This window comes from Fringilla coelebs (genome assembly GCF_963513975.1).
Source record: "Fringilla coelebs genome assembly, chromosome: Z".
In the NCBI taxonomy this organism is placed as follows: Eukaryota; Metazoa; Chordata; class Aves; order Passeriformes; family Fringillidae; genus Fringilla; species Fringilla coelebs.
The window spans coordinates 28,677,838-28,695,960 of NC_140031.1; the positions used below are offsets into that span (position 1 = coordinate 28,677,838).

An 18,123-nucleotide genomic window follows, 5' to 3' on the forward strand; every position below is an offset into this window, starting at 1 on the left:
GGGAGGGGTGGGCTTGGGTGGGCACAGTTTCTTTATATGGTTTTACCATAATGGGGAAAAAGTCCTGGAGAACAATGTTTAAGCCTTTAACCTTAAAATTTCAGTCTCTCACACTACCTCTAGATTATGAATTAATTATTCAAAAAATATCATTTACTTGTTGCATGTTTATAAGAGCTGTCCTACTTTGTTGTAAGATACTTTAAAAGTTTCCAAGCCACCATTCATGGAAATTTGATTTGAACTTAGCAGAAGAATGAAAGTAATGAGTGGATCAAAAAACATGTCATTAAGCCTTTGGACAAGTAGAAGTTCAAAAACAAAACCAATCCGAAAAATATCTATATAAAATTTTTTTGTTCCTCTATTTTAGAAGTGATACATCTAAAATTATTTATTTTCTACTGAAATAATTTATTCTGGAAATGTTCAGAATTACTCATCCTGTTAAAGAATACTGGTACGACTACAGGCTTCTTTGAAATTCTTAATGATTTCTTTTGCTAACACTTCAGAATCTGCTGAGCAGTTTTCATAGACTGTGGGTAGTTCTGTGGTATTTGAAATAAGTACGTTAACTTTACAGCTGGTTAATCTGCACATAGCTTTAATCTTCAATTATGAGGATGAAATAATGTAATTATAAAAGCTAATGTATCTAAATTAGTGCACGTACTTACTGTAATAGAGCTGTACCCTGTAGTTTTATGGGGAGTAAATGAAACAGATTTGGAAATCTAAAACGGCTGTATTTTTTCCACTCTTCAGTAAAATAATAGTTATGCATACTGTTTATACCAAGTAATGTTTAGACAGTGGGCTGACAGGTTTTTTTTAGGAATTTTTATTTTAATTGAGGATAAAAATTTTATATGTTTGAATCTTTAGGTGTGAAAAAGATATGTGAGATAATTGAGCCCAACTTTTGACTTAGCACCTGCATGTTCGCCTCTAAACTGTATCTCCAAATGCAACATCCATATATTTTTTACCACTAAATGTATATGATGTTATGGATTGCAAACTATTTGTCAGTTATAAGGATTTCTGATTGGAAAAAAATTGTCAACTCTGTTATTATAAATATGTATTTCTGCACAGTTGCGTAAGAATTGCTGTAGATTGGTGAGTTGCTGCTTCTGAATTGAGGTGATACTGGGCATGTTCTGAATGGGTTTTTACAGTGTCTAAGAGCACTTACAGTATCAGTTAATGTGAAGCAGCTGGTACTCAAATGTTCCTTTGATCATGTGGGCATATTCAACTGTTCCTCCAATTTTTTTTCCAGGATGTTTTGAATTGTTATTGCAACGGTGCTGTTCTCTTTTGTTTCCTGTATGTAAAGGTTATCCCACCAAAGGAATGGAAGCCGAGAAAACATTATGATGATATTGAAGATTTGGTGATTCCTGCTCCAATTCAACAGATGGTCACTGGCCAGTCTGGACTTTTCACACAATACAATATTCAGAAAAAGCCCATGACAGTGAAGGAGTTCAGGGATCTAGCCAACAGTGACAAGTATGTACTCTTGCTTAGTAAGAATAATATTTATCTTCACATGTTGTGGCTTCTTTGAATTGTGCAAGGCTGCTGGTGGTTCCTTTTACTTTTTTTCCTGTCTTTCAAGGTATGGATGGGTACCACAGTGTGAGTATTGTTTGTGTTTGTTGTTGAAAGCATCTGATACCATGGCAGCAAGAAAGCATCTGAAGAACCTGAGACGTGATGCTTTCTGTCTACCTTTTTTCCTTTATCTTCCAAAGATACAGAAAATAGTGAAGGTGGTACAGATGTGTATCTGAGTTTTAATTTGTTTACACCTATTAATGTTTAATTCCTAGATACGAGAATGGCCTATCACCATGTAATTCTGAAAACTCTGATATCTTTTGTAACCAATCCAGAAGCTTTTGTATTAATCTCAGAGAACTCAATGGTATCAAGTGGATGTCAGTGTTAGGCTAATGGCAAGATGGATATTATGGAAGGGGGAAAAAATGTTTGTGAAGGGCTGGGCACTGTACTGCAGTGTTTCAAATTGTTGAGCATTCCAAGAAGAGGGAATTGATAGAAGGAATTCTTCCCTGTCATTTTGGCCACATAACAAGAATATATTTTACTTGACTATCTCCTCAAAACTGGGGTTTCTGTAAGATGGATGGAAGGATCTTAGAAAGAAAAGGTACTTGAATGAGAAAGGTTTAGCTTGAAGGAAAGTTTCTGTTATAGGTTAATTAAGAAATTAAGTATAAGAATAGAAGCTGTTATCAAGATCAGAAAAAACTAGGACATCTAAAGCTTTTAAGGAGGCTTCCATAGTAACCATGCCTTCAGGATAGTGCAAAACTGACAACCTTTTTTTCTTTTTTTTTTTTTCAGTTACAAAGAATAGTACATATATATTACTTGTGCAAAATTAAGTTTGGTGCACAGTATTCTTTCTCTGGTAATTGAAAATGGAAACCTATTTTGCAATTCTTGAAATTATTTGTTTAGTAAATATTAGAGGTGAGAGTAAATCATGTGACTTATATGGTATTTGATGTGATTTTCAATAATATTTTTTCATAGATGTTAAAGTTTACATTTTATTTACCCCTAATAAATTGAGGTACACTAATTTCTTAAAATAATTAATTAATGCAGAAATGCTGGGAAGTTTTTCATATGTATCATAGTGTTTGTTAAGTTTATTATATTCATCATGAAATACATTTTGGAAACATTTCTGATTTCAATTTTTATAGTTTTTACTGAAATCAGATGGCAACTTAATTTTGCATGCAAATGTGAAACAGTTGGGAGGACTTCCTGTCTATTACTAGCTGTAGGTCTTTCCAAATACTTGCCACTGCTCTTGAGAAAATGTGTCGCATAACATTCTGTGACGCTCTTACTGCAGTTGATATTTCTTAAACTATCAAGTAGCTGAGGGCCTCGGTAGTCCTATAAAAATAATTTTGTTCCCTAAAGGAGAAGACTTCTTTGTTACTTTGTTAAAGACCTTTTTCTTGAGTATTAAGATGTTACCTATTTCCTTTGGGTAAGAGAGAAGGGCCATGAGCATCTAAATTAAATCACAGCTTCCTTTAAAAGGATCAAGTGTACTCAGTCTAATGCATTTAATCTTTTATTTGTTTAGACATTTGCAGCTTTCCATAGAACAAAAATGCTTCTCTACTTGACCTCTGGGAAATAGGAGCATATCCACATTCTGTAATCAAGGAATTCATGTGTGCGTGTTACTCAGGGCCCAACAGAAATGCAATCTGATATCTGGAACTGTCATTAGAAACAGTAAAACAATTCTGTTGCTGAGAATGCTTTGGTTAAGATGTGTTTAGCTTTTTTCTTTTCTTTTTTTTTTGGTCTCTGTTCAGAGTTATTACATGATGTAAATGTCCTTGGTCTCAGTGTTGTATGTTTGGATTTTCTTTCCAGTTGTTCAGGTGTAGCATACTGGCAATTCTGCAATGAAACTGTAGTTCTCAGAATTGCAGTAATGGGGTGTAAGTTTTCTGATGACTTAAATATGGAAGCACAGAGGTCTGACAAAGGATCCTGAGGCAAAGCTGTTGATAGATGTTTCTATGGTAGTGTATTGGTGTTGTTCCCACAGGATTTTGAAAGGCTACATAAGTAACCTCTCAAAAGTATTCATATAAGTGTATTTAAGCATGTAAGTGTGTGTTATGTATCTTGTGCTGTTTTAAATGAGTAAAAAGAGAAGTTCCCTTAAATTTTTCTTTTCTCTGAATTGTAGAATTTTTTTGGTATTGGCAGTTTGAAACACAACTTTTCTTGAAAGGGTTTTCTGGGGCAGGAAGAAGAGAAGAAAGTGTTGCTTTTGCCTGTGAGGGCTGCATGGCTGAGTTAGTTTACATTGTTCTGAGACAAGCATGTACAGGACCTATATCTGAGTCTTTGCAGAGCTGGTAGTGAGGTAGGAAAAAAATGAATAATTGTTAATGATATTTCCCATATGTGTCTTTTTTTACAGAAGAGAAATAAAAGGGAGGAGCTCAGGCTGAGGATGGTTGGTAAATGGGCTGATTTGCTGCAGGAGACTGAAGCAAATATTGTGTGGGTTGGTGTGTGAGTTTAGTTACTGTAGCTGTCAGGTAGGAGGTTTCCATGGTATGGTTAATCATGAAACTAAGAATTCAGAACAAATGGTAGTTCTTCTGTTTCAGAGAATTTGAAATAAAGTGGCTTCATCTAGAAGGTTTATAGCATAGTCTGTTGTCCATGGCATAGAAGCATACTCCATTGTGGAGGCAGTTGTTGAAAGATGGTGATGAACCTTTGCCTAACTCTTTCTCTGCAGATACCGCACTCCAAGATATGTAGACTATGAAGATCTGGAGCGTAAATACTGGAAGAACTTGACTTTTGTGGCACCAATTTATGGAGCAGATATCAATGGGAGCATTTATGATGAAGTATGCATAGTTTTTTATGAAGTTTATCCCTTCCAGCCCTCTTTCAAAGGGTATTCTGCTTAGAGGATACACTCTTGCTTTGTGACTGAGAATCTGTCTTTTGAAATCTTTGTGTTACTCCTTAAAGCCTCCAACCAAGGTTGAAATTAATTCTACATCTGCAAGAGTCAGACAGCTCTGTTCTTAGACAGTAGAATATTACTTCTCTTCCTGATCATGACTCTTCCCTTTCTTCACTTCGAACTCTGCAGAACTTTGAGATTTCTTCCTACTTATTTAATTGTTTGTTAACATTCTAGTATGTATGTTTCCTATGTGTATCTGTGGACACTTGGAGATATTTTAACTAAGTTTTATTTTAAAATTAAAAGATGAATAGTTTTATATCTCTTCACTGAGGAATACTGGTAGCTGTACTTCATGCGTGGAATGTCTGCAGTTTCCTGGAAATGTACTTACTCATATTGTTTACCTTTCAATTAAAACAGATGAAATTAAAATTTCCTAAGGAAATTAATTTTGCTGTAGCTTGCCAAGATCTCCATGGATAATAAAGGGACTTTTAAAACAAATCTCATTATCCATCAATTAGGCTATGTCAGTAAGACAGGAACTAGATTTCTGAAGGATTATTTAGTCATGAGACTAAGTGAAGATATATTAGCATTTCAGAAAATATTTGACAAACTTGTATGAAAAGAAAGTACCATATGTGAAGTTCTTGGGTTATTTCATGTTCTATGTAACTGCCTTTTCCAATCATTAGGAAAAAAAGTTGATTTTGCTGTGGCAGATGGTCTGAGGCTCTCCTGGTGTTTCATAGTTCTTCACGGAAGACAAATTGAAGACTGTCCAGAGATAAATACAGTCAGCCAATATGGCTGAAGGCAGTTCAGTTTTTGCACTGAGTTATGTGATCTTTGAAGGACAGCTAAGAATGTCCAATGGTCTGTTGTTTAGAGAAAGCAAATTCAAATTCCCTTGTGTGTCCACACAGCTGCTTTAAGAAATTGTTTAGATTCTAATTGAAGATTCTAATTTGGAATGTTTCTGTGGAGAGACATTCCAGGTGGCTGTTGCTTTGTGAAGACCAACACAAGACACAGAAAAAGTGTTTAGAGAAATAGAAGCTTGCCCTTTTTCTTCTGTGATCTTTGTGTCTTTGTTGTTGGCAGATAATGCCTTATGGTATAACTTTTTACAAACATACGCTTTTTTTGGATTGTGGTTTTTTTTGCATTGAGTATCCTAGTTTACTCTTGCATGAGCAATATTTCCAAAGAAAAGAAAATGAATGCAATAATATCCAATTTGAAAGGGCTGATTGGTCAAAGAGAAGGTCAGAGATCTCCTTCGTACAGAATTACACTCTTAGAAAGACGAGGAAGTGAGTTCAAATTAAAAGCAAAGAGGAAAGTGAGAGAAGCAACATTTAGGGATCTCAACTCAGATGTTAAGTGCATAGGAGAAGGAAACAAAGTACTGAAATGTGCGGTGACTGGGGAAGAAAGCAATAAAAGGTAGAATAAAGAAACCTTGATGCCTGTAATAAAATGGGTATCATTTAAAAATAAATAACAAAGGAGAAATGTTAGTGAAAGGAGTTGACATTAAGGAATGTGAGCAGATTGAGCACTTAATGTCACAGCCAGGTGCTGGTGTACAGCCCACTTGGTGTATAGAGGAAAAGAAGGAATATACTCTGGAACCAAAGTGTCGGTGAGAAAGTTATGATGCCACTGATCAATATGCTGCCTCTCAGAATAATTTTGCTGAAGTTAATTTTTGGCCAGCAGATGGTGCACTTGCACAACTAATATTTTTCTTGTAGTAGTGCTTGAAGATAGTATTAAGAAGGCTCTTTTTGATTTTGTTTGAAATTGGAGATTGTTTTTATGTCTTCATTCAGTTTCCTTCAGGATTGTGATTATTTGGGAAAAGGAGATGAATACAACTCACTGACATTTTGGGCAGCATTTAGGAGAACGTGTATAATGGGCTGTTTGTCATGGCAGCTTATTTGCAAGAAACAAAATAAATGCTTACTTTTCATGAAATTCATATTGTAGAAAACGGTGTGTTACAGATGTTACACTTAAGGTAAATATCTGACAGAATTCCAGGTAAAATCTACTAGGAACCTAAGGAAAATATGACACATACATATAAGTGGGCTATCAAAATTAGTGAGAAATACTGCTGTGCTCTGTAAATTAGTTCAGCAGTTTACCAGTTACATTTTCTTTTTCAGTTGGTGACAATCAATTTTTTATTGAGACATTTGTATCTGAAGCATAATGGAACCTTGATTTTTACTGTTTAGATAATCTAAGAAATATTGTTGTTGTTTGTGAAATCCAGCACCTCGTTGGCATTGTGCCAGAGAAATTACAGATTTTGTACTGTTTGCTTTTTTAGACCACAGGATGATAAGTTCTGAGGGATTTGGAAGATAGGACAAAATTTTCTAAAGGCTGTGTTACATGAACCAGAAAAAGACCCCACCAAAAATAAAACCCCAAAAACAAAACCAAAATGAAAACAAAGAAATAAAGAAACAAAGCTATAAGTGCATGCTTGGAAGTCTAACAGCTGCCATCAATGGTTCAATTTTATCCTTGTAGTATTTGGATTATTCCAGAATCTGTTTAAAATGTCTTAATTGTTATTTGATGGCTTTGAACTCAGATTAAGCCTTTACAAATAAGGAATTAATCTATGAAAACAAGTGTTCTGTGCACTCTATAGAGCTTTATAAAAAATACATTCTATAATTTCAAAAGGTTGAAGGTTTGCTGGAAATATTCTGTTATTTGCATTCTAATTGCTGTTATGTTTAATGGTGGTGCTTTGTAGGAGAGTGTCTGTGTAGGTAACTCTAGAAAAGGCATGATCCCTATGTGGACTGATCTAGCTACTGGTGAGGGTGGAAATATTTTTGATTTCAAAAGTAGTTCCAAAGAAAAGTGGCTGATTTGAAGTTTATAATGAGTCATAAAACATGTCTGACTTCAGTGCTGACAATGGCATCTGCTGTTCTGCAGAGAAAAGCCACGTTTGCAAGAAGCATGTATAAATTTTGTTTTGTGTCTCCCTCACCAGTCTCCTCAACTGCTGTCTGAAAGACACATATTACTTTCATTTTTCTCTTAGTTTTATTTTTCCTAACAGGACAATTCCTAATTCCTACCTTGTCCAATGTATAAGGTGTGGGGAGCATAGGGCAGGAGGTCTCTGCAGGGGGATGTAGATAGGATGGAGCTGTGGGCTAAGGACAGCTGCGTGAGGCTCAACAAGGCCCTGTGCTGGGTCCTGCCCTTGGGTCACAGCAACCCCAGGCAGTGCCACAGGCTGGGGCAGAGTGGCTGCAAAGCTGCCCACAGGGAAAGGAGCTGGGGGTGCTGGTGACAGCAGCTGAACATGAGCCAGCAGTGCCCAGGTGGGCAAGAAGGGCAATGGCATCCTGGCCTGTACCAGCAACAGTGTGGCCAGCAGGAGCAGGGCAGGGACTGTCCCCCTGTACTCAGAGCTGGTGAGGTCACACCTCAAATCCTGAGTTCAGTTCTTGGGTGCTTAGTTTAGGAAGGACATTGAAGTGTTGGAGCATGTCCAGAGAAGGGCAATGGAGCTGGTTAAGGGTCTGGAGTAAAAGTCCTATAAGGAGCAGTTGAGGGAGCTGGGGTTGTTTGGCCTGGGGAAAGGAGGCTGAGGGAGGGAGGGACCTTACACTCTCTACTGCTGTTTGAAAGGAGGTTGTAGCCACCTGGGGGTTGGCCTTTTCTCCCAGGTAGCAAGCAACAGGATTAAAGTAAAGTGCCTCAAGTTGTGCCAGTGGGGAGATTTACTTTGGATTTTAGGAAAAGCTTTTTAATGGAAAGGAAATATTACCAATCACTGTCCAGGGAAGTACCTGTGTCGCCATCCCTGAGCATATTTAAAAGACCTGTAGGTATGGCGCTTGGGAACATGGTTAGCCGAGTTAATGGTGGTTTTGGATGATATTAAAGGTCTTTTCCAACCTAAATTATTCTATTCCTTCTATTCTATTATGTTCTTTTCTGTGATGTACTCATCATTAAAATCAATGTGAGCAGCGATTTAGGTTCTGATGTGATTTCCAAAGAATCTATTTGCCCCCCCTTCAAAAGGGGGCTTAAAAAGCAATGACCATATCCTTAGAAATGATAAGTAAAAACAATCTAATGAAGGAGATTGTTTGTATTTCCTAATCTGTGTGTTTACGGTGTAGAGATTTTGTTTGTAGAATTTTCCTTCCTCTGTTTTAATGACTTCTAAAGCGCAGTAAAAGTCTGGCAGTAGCTTTATTGTGTGCATTGATGTGAGTGAATGGTTATGTGGAGAGAGGAGTGGGTTACCAAGCCCAAATTTTTCTCTAATGTTTGTTGTGTTCCTTTTCACTCTGTCTCTTAATTAGGTTTTTTACTCGTCTTTAGATTTGGGGTTGTTACAGTCAGCCATAAGGGCTCTTCATCTTAGTTGTGCAACTGATGTCTTGTTCACCAGATTAATATTGAGATGAAGCTGTGAGATAATCAAAGCAAAAATTAAACACTGAAAAAGGATTGTGTGTAATAATGTATGCGTACAGCAATCATGTTCATGATAGTGTTGACTGGTTTAAGTAAAGTGAAAAGACTAGCATCATGTCACTTTTGTAAGTACTTAAAAAAAACATTAATAAAACATTGTTGCACTTGAAGTTTTTTTATTCTTATTTGCAAAGAGGTTGGAACTTTCAACTGTGAACTTCACTTTTTACCAATGCACTGAGATAAACATTATTCTTTGTTTTTGGGGAAACAATGGGTCAGTTATTTCCAAAGTGTGCAGGTGTTCAGGCGAGAAATGCTTGTCAAGTGTCCCACTTTGTCTCCACATTGCATTAAAAGCACATGCAAAGGCTGTTAAGAGCAATAAAAACTCTTTATAGTAATTTACAGTAAGTTTGAATCACCTTCAGAATGAATGAACATTGGAATAGTAGTCTTCTATATAAACTATTATGTACCTTATAATATTTCTCTAAGGAAGTACAAGGTAAGTGTAATATTTGTAGCAATGATCGTAATTGGTAAGGTGTTTCAAGCCTGTTTGTTATCTTATAGAAGGAAAACTGCTGAAAAGTAAAATTTTTCTAGGTATTGGATTATGTAGTACAGTTGTCAGTGATGACAGGTATTCTTCAAAGAATTTACCATAAGAAATGTGGATAAATTAGAAACAGTATCTTGACATATTCCTTTGAAATTATTATAATATTCTGGTAGTACTGTGATATTCTGAGGAGAATAAAATTTTATATTTTCATAACATTGAAAAGATTATAATGTCTAAATGTATTTGTTAGAAATGACCTGATATATGTTATGGTCAAGTAATATATTTACTGCTGTTCTAACAATTGTTATTAAATATAGCATAACCTGCAAAAATATACTTAAAATTTCAGAAGTATGGCTATGTACTGACCTATTAAAATGCATTTTACAGCTGGGATCCTTTTAGTGTGCATTGCATAGGCTACATCTAAAACTGGTTTTACAACTACTGTAAAAATAAGAATCAATATTTTATGTTAAGATTGTAGAAGCATTTTACTTAATGTTTTTGAATATTAAAAAAAGATGTGTGAGGTAAAGTAACATCTTTAATAATAATTTATAATAATTACCTGTAACTGTCTGGGCATATATATGAAACTGATTTATTGTTTTAGGTCTAAGGAATGTAGGAGGAATTGAAATTTATCAGTGTGATTTTAGTGTTTTGGCTAGTTTCAGTGAATATTTCCTTTTTGGCTAAGAATACTTGTCCAAAATAGTCTCTAGGAAAAGGAAGTAGCTCATCTATCTTGGGTGTAGAAGTTGTTATTGTTTGTTTGGTATTTGAAGCAAGTTATTTGTTCTAGGATTGATCTCCATGATAGGAATTGCTTTTGTTTGAGGGCAGATCACTAGCAGTTTGCTTGGTGACTAGTTGTGATACGATTTGACATAGTGTGCAAGGATGAGATGTGTTGTTTAAAAAAAAAAATTCTCTTAGCTATTACTTAATTCTTAGTAGAAGAGTAAGATTTCAAGATGTTAGGGTTACTAGAAGGTTATATGGGTGAAATGTGATGGGACGAATAATGGGTAAAAAAGCCCATGGAATACTGTTAAATGGAAAGATAACAGATCTTCTGTCTGAAGAAATCTTAAAGTGCAAATTGCTGCAGTACTTACACTGTTTGGCTACTGTCAGAGTAACTACCTAACAGCTGATTTTTACAAGTATTTCTTGTTTTCTTCTAATCCACTGTATGTATCGGTGGTTGAATCATTGCTCTTTGCTGTATTAATTTGTTTCTCCAAATGAACAGCAACATTTGTAAACAGAGATAAATTTCATGTGACTTAAAAAACAAAATTTGTAAATTAATTTGAGGATTTACTACTTAAAAATTAATACAGCTGTAAAATAAAAAATGTGACGTAATAACTTGCTGCTGCTAGTTTTTATATTTGAAAGGTGCAGATTCTACAATCTAATCTTTTGAGTTCAGATAGGTGTTTTTTCTTTTATTAGGATATAAATTTTATTTTTTTATGTTTTAAATTTCAAGTGCCTTTTTGTTTCACAAATGCGTCGTGCCCAAGCCTTCCATTTTAGAAGAAGAAAAAATGCTGTCTGAAATAAAATAATTCTGTAAACATTGTTACTAATTTGTAAAATTCCGAGTAACTTAGTATTTCTTTGTAAGTGAAATAGCCAAATTAAGCAATAGCCAACTTCTTACAGATGTTACCTTCTTGTCTATCAATTCCAACTGCTCCATGAATAACATGCTTGACATAAAAATCTCAGAAAACAAATCATAACTGAGAGTATTAAATTTTCCTAAATTCTTGCTTTAACCTGTATTCTTACTATTCTAGCTAACTATTAAATATCGTCATACTTAGTCTTAATCAGCTGCATCAGGACTGCAGTCTGCCATCAGTTTGTACCCCAGTAAGATTACCAGAACTGTAGATTCAGTGATTAAGTAGAGCAGCTCATGCTTAAGAGTGTGCTTAGAGGCTGTCTTCCCAATAAAACTTGTCTGAATTGAGTTTTTAATAGTTTTGATTATATTTCTTGGTTTTCTGACTGCTTGAGCACCAGCTAATGTCTTCCCTGGAGGTGCTAATAATTGCTGTTATAATGAAGTCTAATTTTTTCTCTTCAATTTTGTAGCTTTGATCTTGGTTATACTGTCTCTTACATGCCGTATTACCTGAAATTAGAGCTGCAGTTTGCAGTTGAATCTGAAGCGCTGCAAAAGCTACATGTATTGCTTTATTAATAACTTTTAATATATGAATTTTATGGGGAATAACATAAGGAAACAGCTTAAATCCCCTGAAATCAATAGATTTCTTCTGTTGTATATCTCTTATCCAGTACATCACTATGATTAGAAATACATTTGAAGTAATCATTTTAGTTATACTTTCCAGAGAAATGGTGAATTTATGCATGTAAAATAATTTTTAAACCATTTTTTCATACTATCTGGTATTACTTTGTAAGTAACAAAAAAGCATAGGTAGGTCTTGTGAAACTTACAGCTATCAATTCATTGAAGGTTTTGTCTGCGGCCATTACTTCTATTTTTTGTGTACCTTTTTGTATGTAGTATGGTGTTTCAATCCATGTTGGATTTGATATAAAATTATAAACCAGATAGGAACTTTTTATATTCTCTGTTCTGAACTTTTTAGACTTATAACCTGATCTAATACTGATTAAGGTCAAGAGAATTTTTCAAGTAACTTCAACTGTCTTCTAAACTGCTTACAATAGACTGTCTTTTAAAAGGCTACATCAAGTGTATATCTTTTGACTGGGACTGTTATATAAAATTGCATTGCTTTATAAACTTAGTAATATTTTTATTATGTATCTTTTTCAGGGTATTGAGGAATGGAATATTGCCCATCTGAATACAATATTGGATGTTGTAGGAGAAGAATGTGGCATTTCTATTGAGGGTGTAAATACACCATATCTTTACTTTGGCATGTGGAAAACAACATTTGCATGGCATACTGAAGACATGGATCTCTACAGTATTAATTATCTTCATTTCGGGGAGCCAAAGTCATGGCAAGTTATTTATTTTTTTTTAAGATGACTTCTGTTTATTTCAGCTGACTAAACCAAACAGATGGATTATGATTGCTTCACAGTGGCAAACTTTACTAAAAAGCTAAGACAGTATTTCAGTGAGGGTTTTTTTAAGCTCATAATACTGTGAAATCACACTGATATATTCTTTTGTTTTAAAGGGAAAGACAGACAAGTACATAAGACTTGAGTTCAACAGAAAAATATTTGAAAGATACAATATTAGAAGCTTAATGTGTTGGGAATCCCAAGTCCATTTGAGTAACTTCTGAAAGATGTCTTTGAAAGTTTTTGGTTCTGTTGCCTTTTGGGGCTACCTACTGTATTTTGTATTTAACATGCATTTAATTGCTTTTTTGAATCGGAGTCATATTATGTATAGTTAACTCTGCTGAACCAGTAGGAGGTAAGATTCAGAGCTAAAGGTACTTCCTGCATGTGAAACTTCTACTGTCCTTTCTCTGTAATCTTAGAGTTTTGGTTGAACAGCCTTAGCAGGCAGTTTGGTTTAATACGTTGTGATAGACGTGTATCCCAGCTGTATAAGACAAATAAATTCCTTTTGTTCATAAAATCTTTTTTTTTTTTTTCAGAATACCTGTGAAGAGAGTGTAGAATGATTAGAAAGATATGCAAAAGATAAGTTATGCATAGTTAAATTCTGGCAATTTCTAGTCATCCAAAGGTGGAGAGAAAATGTATAGCTTGTAATTCCATAAAACATCGCTGTTTTTTTATACCAATACAAAATTCAAGTATCTATAACGTATTTATACTGTGAATGTGGTAAATTGGTCAGATGCTCACTCTTAGATCATTGCCTTATGCTTACCTGCTTTGCTTATGTAATAGATCTCTTGAGTTAAGGCAGAGAAGGTGAATACCACATATTGTAGTAAAGCAGGTCCATGTTTGAAATTGATAAATTACATACATAGGTATGTGAGGTTGCTTCTTTGATAGAATTAAACATACAGAAAGTCTTGTTAACTGTATCATCAATATCTTTTAAAAAATGGATGTAGAGGTAGGTGTTTTCAGAATGTTCCAAGACGATAGGACAATTGTAAATAATATTATGATTGCATAAAGTTGTTTTCTACTTCTTAGGAATTTAAAAAGTGCTGTTTGAAGAAAAACTCACTGCATATTGTGAGTGAAATTCCAAACAGTAGAGAACTTAAACTCTGAACTCCTTAGATACAATGGGAAGAAGCTTCTTTAATTATTTTTGGAGGAGATATGAGTCGATAACAGGATAAATGCTTTTCTAGTTTACAGGTACTTTTTGATGCTTCTAGTGAACAAAATCATTAAGCACTGACCTCTTCATATTTTGAAGAAATAGTGGTGGATACAAATTCATTTTCTGTACCACATTACCACATTGGCCCATATTTTTAAGAGATGCAGCATTATAAAAAAGACAGCTAAAGATTTATTTCATGTTACACATGCATCTGTTACTGGAGGAATGCTGTAATAATTTATGCAAAGTTCATTTATCAGTAAAATGTGTTGTGTTAATGTAATATTAGTATAGTACTTTCTTCAAGAAACTGGGGGGAGCTGAATCTTATGATACTTATGAAAGATATTTTCTGCTCTTTAATTCAACTGATTTGACCATCCTTAATGAAACAAAATAACTTGACATACATAGTAGTAATACATGTTCTTGGTTTTCAGTGGTTTTACATGTGGTTCTTCGAGACAGATGCATTGGTCTTTCAGAGAACTAACATGCAATGTATTTTCTCTGAATTGTGAAAGGACAGCCATTTCCATCTGAGAACCACAATTAGAACTTGTGGCTATCAGCCGAGTCTATCTGCTGTAGCAGTCTTTATAGAATTTGAAGCTTTCTGCAGTGTTTAGGCATAGGTTAACTTGCAACTTATAATTCACACTTTTACTTCAAGTGTTAAGGAGAGAAGTCTAGTTTTATGTTGTTATATGTTTTACCAATTCCTTCATTGGCTGCCTCATATGAAACATGGGGGGAAATTGTTTACGATAACTTACAAAATTAGGATTACAGCTATTTAGATGTTTATGTATATTTAGATATTTATGTTTGTGTAACACATAATGTTACATACATTAATTTTATAGATTTTTCTAAACTTGCAAAAATGTGCTAAAGAGGAAGTATCTTAAAAGAGGAGAAGGAACTTAAACTTAAACGCCCTGAAATTGAGTAATATAAGGTCAGCAGAGGTTTGGGTGTGGTGGGGAAAGATTTACTGGAAAGACACTTAAAATTACTCTCTATTAGGCAAGAATTTTTACTGCAGTTTTCTCTTTCCATTCTGAGGAGAAAGGTACTTTTAGAATGAAGTATCATATTATATCTCAGTTTCTTAGAAAAAGTTATCATTAGAAAAAGTTCTTATTAGCAAGACAAACCACTGGTGTGATTGGTAGTGTGGCTTAGTAATTCAGTTATCTCTTGATATTGGTGTATTTTGTAATGGGATTTATAAACTGCTTACTAATACTAAAAATTCCTTCACTCTGGCATTTGTTGTTAAATGTTTTTGTAATTATTGTTTCAGGGGTATAGGTCTTAAGATAATTGATTTTTGTTTTGTGTAATCCTTAGAAGAATTTTGTCATGTTAAGCTATTAAAGTGCTCTTGAAAATTAATGCTTAGCAGAGGTCAGATTTTTGTTACTAGAGGAAATACTGTACTATTACTATATGTACTATATCCTTGGGTAAAATATGGATAATGCTTGAATTTACATTATAAGTTTATAAATAAAAAATCTGAGTAAGAAATTCACTTTTTTTTGAAAATAATTCTGGGTTTATTAAGTATCCTAAAACAAGGCTTACTCTTTGTTCTGGTTACCTGACTCATGAACAACAGTGTGTTGAATTTTTTTAAGTGTTGAGATGAAATAAATTAAGAAGAAGAATAAATATAAAGAAGTTTTTCTTAATCAGGCAGGAAGTAATTATTTTCATGGCACTGTGGGTATTTCAAATATAATAATAATGGGACAATTTTTTCCTATTTTATTTTAAAGAAGATGTGTAAGAGAATATATTATTTTACTTTAGAAAGTAGTATTTTAAAATATTGTGCTTAGTTTGTTCACCTTATATATCTGATGGTGAAGGCCTGAATTCTTTTCTGCACTAAGAGCTAGGTTTTTAGTTTCCGTTGGAAAGGGCACAGTTAAAACTTGCAGTGTGATTGATACAAACAATAATTTACGTATCAATTAGTATGTTTTCTGTGACGTTCCATCTGGTCTTTGCTTCCTAGCTTTTCTGAAGACTGAAAATGACAAGAAACAATACATTATGTTAAAAAACCTCTCCTGTTTAGTAATGTCTTTCATAAATCACAAAATGCCTTGCAGGGTTGGTCAGTCATAAAGTAAACAGGAATAAATGCTACAGAAAGAGGAGATAGTTCCTTCTTTGTGACTGTATCAAGAAAAAGAGACCAGATTATTAGAGAGAATGCTTAGGCAGCCAGAATTAGATGGATTAGGAGAGTGAGACTGGGCCTGACAGTTTATTTAGGTTGTAAGAGGAAATTAATCTATTGTGACAATCAGAATAAATCAGGGATTTAGGTTCAGGAGCTCTATTCATGATTCCAGTGAATATAGGATGGTAAGATATCTGATCTCTAGGTTGCCTAAAATTTATACTTTCAGCAACCTTACTGTTACCTCTTGATTGCTGTGACTGGAATCTTTTTTATGGATTTGCCAGTATAGAATGTGTATCAATACCTTTTCGTCTTGCTTAATGAGGTGAAAAAATCAGGAAAGATACATAGTTACACAGAAGGGGTTGTGGAAGTCTTTGAAACATTTCATGTGAAGGCCTTCAGATTTTGAATCACAGTAGCAGGGGAAATAGCAACGGCGTTATGAGTATGATGTGATAAATATGAAAGGCATTCTGATACTAGTTTCAGACAAAATTATAGACCAAAAAGGTGAAGAAGGAAAAGCATACTCAGACTAATGCTGACATTGTATGATTTAAGAACAAATATGGCTATAAAATAAATGGATTTAGAGAGGCTCAGCTAGGTCCTTACAGGGCCTTCTGAGGGAGGATTAATAGAACTTTCAGTGTGATCAGTATCTGACAAAAACTAGTCAAAGTCTGGCCAGGTGATGCAAAGTTCAGCATTAAGTGGAGGAGTCTTGCTACCTCTGCAAAAGTTGTGCATCCCACTGATGGTACGGACATGTTTCCTAGTTATGTTCTATGTCTAGAAAACAAAATAGACACAGAAAACTACAGGGAAGTCAAACCTGTAGGTAGAAATGGGACTGAAATATAAAGCTTCCATTAGGTGAGACTTCTTGGTGTAAACTGTTATAAAAATTAGAAATACTGAGTCACAAAGATGACTGTAAACAAATAGGGATTCTGGTTGTGAAAAGGTATCTGTAATCAAATAGTATAGTGGTTTGTCAGCAGCTCAGATGGATTATCTTGCTTGAAACAGAGCAATAATTTGCTAGTTTCAATGTTCTTCACAAAGTGGAAGAGCTTTGGTCAGGGATTAGAAGAAAAGGTCAGGGATTATTTGTTTATTTGTGTTGTTTTTCCCTTGTGGAAGAGGATTTTGTTTCTTAAAATATTTAGATTAAATAGGAACATTTTTAGGCGGCAACAGACTTTTGCATTTCCCATCTCAAAACAAAAAATATATTAACTTCCTGAATTAAATTTATGAGATTGAAATCTGCTCATATTTTAAAAAGTTATGTATCAGGTTTATGTATAATAAAGATGAACCACCTGAATAGATAATAAAGTAAATCAGTAGCTTATAAAAGGGTCACGTGATTCTGAGCTCAGTTCCTGGAGTTCGATAGCATTATTTTGATGTACTGTAAATGTTGCGAGTTGTCTGTTGCCAATTATAAAACCAATGAATATAGTTAATTTTGAAAAAAAATGGTGATGTTTACTTATAACAACATTTTATGGATTTGTAGCTTTTGAATTTTAAAAATACTAATCTGCAGGAAAAATCATCAGCTGTTTTTACCTTGTCTATATATAACATGGGATTTAGAGAAGTAGTTTCATTAAGTATTAAGGATCACATGAAATTTCCTTGAAATTGATGCTATTGACCATTATCTATGCATATGCCTGACTTTGGAAGAATGGAACTCAAATTGTTTCACATTCCGTTTCTGGTCACTGACATGAGACTGATTGGCTGGATAGAAGAGGCTTCTTGTCTGATGATCGTCTTCGTTGGCTAAGCAGTTTTTTGCACAGTAAAGCAACAATTTGTTGTTTTTGCTGTGACTGAGAAGACATATGTATAAAGATTAATTATAACATATATATAAAGATTAACATATATATAAAGATTAATTACAAATGAATGACATAAATTTAATGTTTATTACTTATTTGTAGTTAATCTTGTTGCAAGTACTCTTGATCTGCTGAACTAAAATATATTTCAGAAGATGTTCGTTAACAATACTAGGTAAATATATGTAC

General features: G+C 34.2%; 1 protein-coding gene across 3 annotated transcripts in view; it reads left to right on the top strand.

Annotated features, from left to right (window-relative positions):
* KDM4C (lysine demethylase 4C) overlaps positions 1–18,123 on the top strand; it is a 245,333-nt gene that overhangs the window by 17,086 nt on the left and 210,124 nt on the right. For all 3 annotated transcript variants that reach the window (XM_084225527.1, XM_084225528.1, XM_084225529.1), the window contains exons 3-5: positions 1,346–1,521; positions 4,331–4,445; positions 12,403–12,596. In XM_084225527.1, coding sequence (XP_084081653.1) covers positions 1,346–1,521; positions 4,331–4,445; positions 12,403–12,596 — 485 coding nt within the window. The remainder of the gene's footprint in view (positions 1–1,345; positions 1,522–4,330; positions 4,446–12,402; positions 12,597–18,123) is intronic.